The sequence below is a fragment of the Callorhinus ursinus genome, unplaced genomic scaffold (genome assembly GCF_003265705.2).
Source record: "Callorhinus ursinus isolate GAN/ISIS: 27379988/994484 unplaced genomic scaffold, GSC_fseal_2.0 scaffold107, whole genome shotgun sequence".
Lineage (NCBI taxonomy): Eukaryota > Metazoa > Chordata > Mammalia > Carnivora > Otariidae > Callorhinus > Callorhinus ursinus.
Window position 1 is genome coordinate 1,155,977 of NW_027397169.1, and position 9,729 is coordinate 1,165,705.

The 9,729-nt window shown below is 46.2% G+C and overlaps 1 protein-coding gene across 4 annotated transcripts in view; it reads left to right on the plus strand.

Annotated features, from left to right (window-relative positions):
* INSR (insulin receptor) overlaps positions 1-9,131 on the plus strand; it is a 127,981-nt gene extending 118,850 nt beyond the window's left edge. For all 4 annotated transcript variants that reach the window (XM_073889440.1, XM_073889439.1, XM_025863348.2 and 1 more), the window contains 3 exons: positions 1,461-1,590; positions 1,902-2,036; positions 4,043-9,131. In XM_073889440.1, coding sequence (XP_073745541.1) covers positions 1,461-1,590; positions 1,902-2,036; positions 4,043-4,397 — 620 coding nt within the window. In that variant the 3' untranslated portion in view covers positions 4,398-9,131. The remainder of the gene's footprint in view (positions 1-1,460; positions 1,591-1,901; positions 2,037-4,042) is intronic.
* The last annotated feature ends 598 nt before the right edge of the window (positions 9,132-9,729 follow it).

Consider the following 9,729-nt stretch of genomic DNA (forward strand, 5'->3'; position numbering starts at 1 on the left):
TAATTTAATTGCATTTGCTCGTGAGCTTGCTTATTTCCTGCTCTGGATGATAGCGGTGTTCCCTGTTGGCGGAAGCCATCGCACGAGGAGCTGATAGATGTGACTGATGATGGATAAGTCACCATGATTTTCCTGCCCTCATGCAGCATGCGGTCTTCATCTGCATCACCCACCGTAGTAGCGGCCATTTACATTCAAGTTAACTTAAATTAACGAGAATTAAAAATGTATTCCCTTGGCTGCACTGGCCACATTGCAAGTGAGCAGTTGCCCCCTTGAGCCTGGTGGCTGCCATATTGGGTAGTGTGGCGTAGACTGTGTTCATGATCACGGCAAGTTCTACTGGCCAGGGCTATTGAAAGGCGGACAGTAAAATAGTGCTTGTATGAACAAGGGAAGGAAGACTGGGGAAAGAGCCCTGAAGGAAAGAGTTCCGTGGTAGAGAGGAGAGAGGCCTTTCTCTGCAGGGAGACAGGCTTTTGGCCAAAATTTGCAGGATGAGTTGACCTGAATGAATGACAGCATCCCAGGGGGCGTTCCAGCATATGCAAAGGCCTGAGGCTGGAAGCGTGGCTGATGTGGGGTGAATAGAAGGAACAGGGAGGGGAGCAGAGCAGCATGAGATGTGAGGTTAGAGAGAGAGAGGCGGAAGCCAGACCTGGAAGGATCTTACTAGTCAATAAGTCATCTAGCTGTTATCCTAAGGAGCCAGCGTGAAGCTAGAAGTAACGTGATTCTATTTATGATCCCAAATGACATTATCCGCAAGGGAAGCCAGAAGTGATGTCATCCCATTTATAATCCAACAAAGACCCTATCCTCCATTAGCCATGGGAAGCAAGATATAATGTAATCCTATTTATATAGCTTCTCTTGGGCAATGGGCTGTCAGAGTCAGGATGGAGGGAAGGTTCTGCAGGTGAGAGATGGCGGTGGGGCTGGAGTGAAGGAGAGGAAGAGTTGGGTTAGAGCAGGATGTGGAAAGAGAGCGGGCAGGATTCGCCGCTGTCTTAGATTTGGGTATGAGGAAAGGGGTGTGGTCAAAAGGGGACCCGCCCCTGGGTTTTGAGCTGGACATCTGGGTAGCGGTGAGGCCATACCTACTGGAGAAGAGTAGGTTGGCTGCAGAGACTCAACTCTTTGGTTTGGGACACCTGCAAGGTCATCGGTGGGAAGGAAGTGTTGCTGAGAATGGGGTTCCCAGGTTGTGGGCTGGCACGTCACTTCTTTGCCACTTGGTGCTGCCTTTTTCTTCCGTTTACATGGTAGCCCATCCTTTCCCTCCACATCCCTGTGAGTACCCTCAGAATCCATCCTCATGGGATTTGGCCACCACCAAGGTGAGCACACACCTGGGGCAGTTGAGGCCATCTGAGGGCTCTACAAGGCAAGATGGGGCAAGATGGAGACAGCTGGACTGTAGGCTGAAGGTTAAGACCATGTGAACCCTTTGTTGTCAGACTTTGGGATGACCAGAGACATCTATGAAACGGATTACTACCGGAAAGGAGGCAAGGGTCTGCTCCCCGTGCGGTGGATGGCACCGGAATCCCTGAAGGACGGGGTCTTTACCACTTCTTCTGACATGTGGTGAGTGGTGCGTGGATTGGCGGACAGAGTGCTGGGCTCGAATCCCAGGGCGTTCCATTAGTGTGACCAGCAAGAGGGGGCCAGTTAAAACCTGCCATCCTCACAGCCCCTTGATCAAGAAAATGAAGGGGAGGACCCTTGCATGGCTACTTACATTCCGATTGAGACTCATCTAGGCATTTCTGAACGCAGCATGAATTGTTTAATGAACTGGCCAACCACGTTCTAGTAAACCAAGGAGGGGTGCGTGTATGTGCGCATGTGTGTATTTTTATGGCTTCTTTGTTACTACTTTCAACTGTCATTGGCAGGTCCTTCGGCGTGGTCCTTTGGGAAATCACCAGCTTGGCAGAACAGCCTTACCAAGGTCTGTCTAATGAACAGGTGTTGAAATTTGTCATGGATGGAGGGTATCTGGATCAACCCGACAATTGTCCAGAGAGAGTGTAAGTGTAGAAAGCCCAGGTGGTGTGTGGGCTCTTCATCAAAAAGGCACTGCCCTTTGGTTTGCGTGTCGTATGTCTACATATGTGTGCTTGTGTTTGCATGTTGTGTCTTCGCATGGACACTTTTTTTGCACATCATATCTACGTATATGCTTGTGTTTGCACGCCGGGTCTTTACACATATGCTTTCTTGCGTATCATGTCTGTGGAAGGTTGTAGAAAAACCCTACAGCAGTGCTCACCACGGGAGAAGGAAACTGGGTAGCTGGGGTGGGATATGTGTGTTTAACTGTCGGTTCTTTATATACTTAACATTTTGTCAGGGAATGAATACAATCTGACATGTCCGTTATATCTCAACAGAATTGGGAAAAAAAGAAATCAGAAGCAGAAACATTAAAATTACTTTTTGGTCAGGGATATGCGTTACCTATCTCCCCGCTCCCCCAATTTTTGTTGTAAATTTTGGTCATAGAAAAAAAATAGGGGCGCGCCTGGGTGGCTCAGTCAGTTAAGCGTCTGCCTTCGACTCAGGTCGTGATCCTGGGGTCCTGGGATCGAGTGCCGCCATTGGGCTCCCTGCTCAGCACGGAACCTGCCTCTCTCCCCCATGCCCCTCCCCCAGCTCATGCTCTCTCTCTTGTTTGCTCGTGCTCTCTCTCTCAAATTAATAAATAAAATCTTTAAAAAAAACTATTAAAAAATAAAAAATAAAATGACATAGCAATTGAAATTTTAAATGATGCTTATAAAATATTTTATAACTTGGTGGATAAACCTATGTTAAAATATTAAATATAAAAAGTGTGTATATATTACATTACCAAATATCTTTAGATAGAAAAGATAAGAGGTTGGATCTGAAGGAGAGTTGTGTGCGAACTGCATTTTCTCTGTGTTCTGGGGTGTTTCCTTTCTGCCATGAGATTGTTTACATATAAAGTCCTTTATTAGTGTTTCTTAAGAAAAAAGTTTGCCCTCCTGAAAAATCCAGGGGGAAAGGCCAATTTGAGGCTTCATCCCCCAAAGAATAAGACTGTTTGTTTAGAAAACCCAATTGGAAGGGACCGCATATGAAAAAGAGTACGAAGCAGAGTTACTTAGAAACTCTGAGCAAAGTATTTCTGAATGTTGCTTCATGAGAGCCCTTTCCTGGCCATTAGCCGCTTGCTGTACAGTTCCAGGACCAGGGAAATTAGGTAGGCCCTAGGGCAGAGGGCCACACACTTTCTATAAAGGGCTGTATTATAAATATTTTGAGCTTTGTGGGCCCTCTGGCTCTCTGTTGCGGCTACTCAACTTTGTTGCGTAGACTGAAGGCAGCCATGAACAGTGCATAAGTGAAGGGGTGTGGTTGTATGCCCATAAGACTTTATTTACAAAGACACTTCAGGGGGCTACAGCGGGGAGAGGAAGAAGTAAAATAGAAACCCCAAGCCCTCAGCATCTGTACCGTGTGCTCTTGGCTGAGTCGGGTTGTAACCCCCTGCTACCACCTTGGAGAGCGTGAGCGCTAGGCCTGCAGGATGGCTGCTCAGAGCTGGTCCTCTAGGTTCAGTCCACTCAGCTGCCCCATCAGGCCTCAAGCATCTCAACCCTGAAGGATCTTTGACCCTAGAAAGATTGCTCCTTGGCACAGGGAAGCCTTTCAGGCAGCCCCAGTAGGAATTAAACTTTATGAAATGCACCAAATGGGAGGAAAAAAAAATCAGGAATGTATAAAATGATCAACCTTGTCCAGCATGTAGGTGCATCAAGAGGGGCCCTTCTTGATCTGGGCTGGGAATGAGGCAGCCCCTTTGGCTCTCTTTCCAAAACCATTTTTTTTTTTTTTTTAAGCACCGGTAGAAATCCCATTTCTGTCTTGACCGTTGCCCATGCTGGTGGCCGCTGTCTGAAATTGGCACTTGTCATCGTGGGTGTGGGCCGCAGGGGAGGGGGCTGGTTGGGAACTGCTCGGCTGGTTGCCCCCGGACCCATTCCTGACGTGTCCCTCTGTCCTGCAGCACCGACCTGATGCGTATGTGCTGGCAGTTCAATCCCAAGATGCGGCCCACCTTCCTAGAGATCGTCGAACTGCTCAAGGATGACCTGCACCCCAGCTTTCCAGAAGTTTCCTTCTTCCACAGCGAGGAGAACAAGGCGCCTGAGAGCGAGGAGCTGGAGATGGAGTTCGAGGACATGGAGAGTGTCCCCCTGGATCGGGCCTCACACTCTCAGAGGGAGGAGGCCGGGGGCCGGGATGGAGGGTCCTCGCTGGGCCTAAAACGGAACTACGAGGAGCACATCCCCTACACCCACATGAACGGGGGCAAGAAAAACGGACGGATTCTGACTCTGCCGAGGTCAAATCCTTCCTAACAGCGCCTGTTCTGGGGAGGGGTTCCCATCTTCACTTTCCTCTGGTTTGAAGGCCTCCAGAAAACTCAGGATTCTGCTATGAATCTGCCACAGTGTCAAACGGAGCTCAGAGATCATTACTATCCATTGATGTTCATCTATGACTTAAAAACACGTGTATCTGATTGCCAATTTGACGAGCTGTCAGAGAATTGAACTGTGACCCTAGAGGAGAAGGGGTTTCCTCAGCTGCTGTCCTTGTAGGCAACTGCGGTTTTAAGCCAGGATGTTACTGTTTTGTTTTTTTTTTTTTTCCAGTAGATTGAGAGCAAGCACCTGTTTTTACAGATCTTCTTTTTTTTTCTTCCTGGTGTCTGAGCTACAGTATAAAGCATAAAACTTGTTTGTGGAACAAAAGTTTGAAAGAAAGAAAAAAACAAAACAAAAACAAAAACACAACCCTGTTCCAGTAGAATTTCAGGCTTTCCGGAGTGGGCTTCAGGAAGGTTTTTTTTCTCATCCAGGCTGAAGGATTTTTTTTTTTCTTCACAAAATCAGTTCCTCAAATTGACCAATAGCTGCTGCTTTTATACTTTTGATAAGGATCTGCAGTCTCAGCGTGTGGCTCACGTGTGTCCGCGTGTGTGTGTGTGTGTGTGTGTGTGTGTGTGTGTGTATGTCCAGGGTAGACAGGGCTGGTCAGTTTGTGTGTGTGCGTGCGCGCGCAAAGCGTTCGTGCCGAGTTGACGCTTTGGGGGTCGGCTCATGAAGGTTCTGCTCTTCCTGAGCTCCTGATCCTTCCATCTCCTTCCTTCTTATTTACTGGGAGACTGTGCCCTCCACGGATTCTTCTGCCCCAAGCCTAGTCTCAGGAGTCTTTTCTCCCTTAACTTTGGTGAAAAATGTTTTCCAGGAGCCAAGGGAGTAGTTTGGAGTGATAGTGGATCTTTTCAAGACCAAACAAAGCTAGGACAGAAAAAAGATAAAAAGAAGAAGAAGAAGAAAAAAAAAGAACTGAGATGATTAAGAGTTTTGAGAATATATTTGTGACATATTTAATTTTTTTAAAACTCTCCAACGTCAGCCTCATAAGTTATTAATTGTTTCCCGGGGTTGGGGGAGGGCTTGTGGGTTGGTCTGCCTGTGTGCAGAGGGGGAGTGAGGCACCAGTCGCTGATTTGTTTGGTCTTAAAGGCATCCACTTTTCTGGGAATAAAGCCACATTAGCTGCTGACCCTTTTGGACATGATGAGGCCACGCTGAGGGTGTGGGCAATTGGGTTTGGTGGATGGTTTGGTTTCTGCTTGGGGAAGCTGATAGCCACCTGGAGCTGAGTCCCACCTTCAGACACACTTGTGGCTCTTGGATCTGTTGGTTACTTGTGTGTACCTCGCACACTTCCTCAATTGGGTGTGCACATACCACAACAGAATCAGACCCCAAAGGGCGACAGCCCAGATGGACTTTGAGAACACTAAGCAATATGAAGCGAGATGCACCTGTCGGTCCCTTCCACCCTCAGGGCATCCAACTGTCCTCAGAGTTGACCTCCCAGAAGCTGCTCTGTGCCCAGTGACCTCAGCTGGGCCAGGTGTGGGGCCTGAGCAGAACTCTCAGGTGCTTATGATGTTGCAGTCCCCAAGAAAGTAGAGTCTGGAGGAGAAACCGCTAAGGACCTTCACGCCACCAAGAACTTCTGAATGGGCGTGAATCCAGTTTCTTCCCTTTGGGGAAAAAAATCACAGCTGCTCAAATAAAGAACATGGTGAACTCATTACTTCAGTTCATCAAAATCATCACCCACAGGTTATCCCTGAGAGCATTTTCTCATGAGTTTTTGATTGCTTCCTTCTCCTCTTAAAAGTTGTGGGCTTAAGAACAGGATAGAGATAATGGCGACCTCTGAACCTTCTCAATTCTTGGTTAAGAACACAGGTAGACACAAATCCCAATTGCCTATTACTATCTTATTTATATGATTTGAGAAATTACAGCACATGAAATATTTCTGGGGAGCCTCAATGATTGGGTACAAGGAACAAGCGTACAGAAATTATTTTCACCAAATTTATTTTGTACATATAAGAGGGTCTGTACGTAAATTAAGAACACATAGATCTAGGTATTTTGTTCTTTTCATAGTAAATTTGTAGTGGCCATATACGACACTAGCAACAATTTTCACATTTTTCTAATTCAGAAAGGTTTTCTTATATTAGGGGAAAATTATTTATTTTAATATATAAAAATCACTGTAAAAATCACTTTCATAAAAAATGGAGTGCATGTAAATTTTTATCAAAGAAAAATAAACAGGTGAATGTGGGGTAATGATTTTTTTTTTTCCAGCACAGTCTACCTCAGTGTATCATTAGGATGTGGTTCAATAATGGACATCTTTGAGACTTCAGAATTCTGCCTGGATCCAATCTGAATCAGGGAAAATCTGTATCAGCTGATTCCAAATGCCAGGGACCAGTAAGAATTTTGAGGGAGGGAGTTGGGATAAAGTGTGGCTTTCGTGTGAGCATGGATCCTTTTTCTGGCTGATAATCTTCTCTGAATTCAATCCCCCTCCACTTTGTTTTGATCCTCCATCCATTGCCACCATGCTCCCAGACATGAACTAAATTTCAGGCCGTCGTGATGTATCTGATGTGTGGAGTGCCCAGGCCTGAGCTACCTTCTTTTGGTGGGGAGAGGCTACTCCCTCTCCTGCTGGGGGCAAAGAGAGGCTTTAGTGCAAAGCCAGCATCCCCGCTGTCCCACTGCAGCCCCCTGAAGTGAGCATCGAGGTGCCTTGGCTCTCCATGGCCTGTTCCCTACTCCTTTTAAGCCCAGATGCTTTTTGGGAGTGAAACGAATTGCACTTGTGGGCACCTCACATGCAAACACCCGATGTAGCATTTCTATTCTCCAAGTGGAAAGGGGGACTGTTGAAAAATTCCAATCCAAAACACACCAGCATGCTGAGTGTATTTTTTAGCAACAAAACCTTGGACCCCTGTGTCTGGTTGACCTCAGACCGATAACTGTTTGAACTTGTGGGGCTTTGAGAACCCATTTGTAAGTCTGGGAAGGGCCAGCAGGGCTGTTGTCATACTCACCAAACCTCACTGCCCTTATACTTTTAGACACTGCCCCTGCGGGCTCATCTTTCTGTGCTTACCCTGGAGAGGTACAGTGGAGTGCTGGGCCCACCTGCACAAATGGGGTTTCACCTATTGACTTCAGTTGTCTCTGCTACTGTGGTAAGAAGAGCAAGCAGCTGTTGGGTCACAAGCCTTTTTCATCACATAAAGTTGACTATAGCAACTTTGGTCCTAGAAAGTCATGGTTGCCCTGGGGAGGGGGTTTATAGTGATGGGCTATACTGGGGGGCTTGTAGTGATGGGCTATAAAAAAAGCAACAAAGCCAGCTTAGGTTGACACTTTTAGTTGTTTGCTTTTAAAGATGTCTCATTATTATTAAAACCCTTTTCATTAATGTGGCCTAATCCACATAGTAGTTTCTTCTTCCGGGAGGGGAATAGCGAGCACATTACTTTCTCCCAGGACCAGTGATGTCAAACACACTTCTGGAAATGTCTGTATTCTGGGAGCTATCCTTGGTGCTTTCCTGTTATTTCAAGCTAGTAGGGAGAGATGCTGCTGGTTCTCTTGGAGAGATGTTGAACACAACAGAGAAAGTGTGGGAATTGCTGCAAGTGTCTGCACATACAATCCTGTGACTGTTGGAGACTGCTGCCAATTGATGGACAAATCTTCCAAAATCTCCCACCAGAGCAGACAATCTGCCATAAAATGTGCTTGTTGGGTTGGGAGGTGTTCATTTGTAGCTGTCAAAACAGTGGGCAGTGAGCAGCATTGCCATCAGAGCATGGCCCATGCTAGTCATCTGGGTAGGTGATGGATGTGTTGTAGTCCCAGGGACAGTCATTTTTCTACTTCATGGCGACTGGAAGTTTGGTGTTCAATGTCTTCTGGATACCACTTGGCGAGTCCTTGACACCTCAGGCTCTTCAGAAATTATGGTTTTGTTGGGGGTAGGGAACAGGGAAATGCTGATTGTATATAAATGGTGCACATAGAATGGTGTCCCTTCAGAAAGCCTTCCAGAATGTTCTTTAGAATATTGATTTCGATGGAAAGAACAAATGCTGATTTGTTCGTGTGTTTGAAAGAATGTGATGGACTTTCAGGGGCTACAACTGAAGGTGAATGTTTCCTTGGGGGGGTCCCCCAGAAGCAGAGGGAAACATTGACTTTTTGAGCTCATGGTCGCCTATACCAGTCAGGGCCAGAACCAACCTCCAGCTAAATTCTTATTTGGATATGGGCCCTAAAAGTCCTTGTTAAAAACCAGATCACGAATCTGAGGCTCTTGGTCCCCTTGGGAAGGAAGGAACAACTTCCAAGATGAGTGTGTTTCTATGCACACATTCAGGAATGACTTGTTTAGTCTTTCTACTTTGTGTGCCTGGGGGCGGTCTCGGCCCTGCCTGTCAGCAGCAGAAACTTCCCATCTGCTTTCAGCAGGCACAGGATCAAATGGGCCTCGGCTTATGTAGAAAACAACTCAGAAACACAAAACCCACCAAAAGCTCAATTATTTTTTCAATGTTTTCCTACAAGAGCCAAGTAGTGCCATGTACAGAATATGCCTTTTTTTTTGAATATTGAAATTGCTCTGCATGTAAAATATGGGATAATTACCTGTTTATATGAAAATTCTGAATAAATTATCTGAGAATAGTCTTGTTTTTGTGTGGTGTTTGAGTAAGGACCTGTGACCTGTGGCGGATTGTGGCTATGGGGTGGGCTGTGTTAAGGGAAATCTGGAAGTTGTGAGGATCTGTTTTAAGAAGGAACAAACCTATGGGTTCTTCAGAAAAACGAAGCAGGAGATTAAATATTGTTTAAATCAGGGCTGATGATCTGCTGGTACATACCTGTACAGTTTAACTGGTGGTTTAAATATTGAACTATTTCCATACCAGTTGGTAAGTAACTGCTACCCCAAAGACCCCAGACCCTCCCATGATGCAAGCACTGAGAGGTTCACTCCAGGAATATGAGGGAATCTCCAGGATCTTACTCCATTCCACCATGCTGAAGACTTACATATTTAATGCTTTTAATGTTATCCTGGCAGCATGGACCTGACCCCAAGGTGGGTGGTCAGTGGGGGACTACAGATTGGAAGAGGATTTTGAACAGCCTTGCATGAGCTATACACAGAATGTAGTGGGTAAGGAGTTAGACTTCCTGCCTTCGGCTCCCTGTGTGACTTTGAATGAGTCACATGACTTCATATGTTAGTTGTTGCTGTGTAACAAACATCCTCAAGACT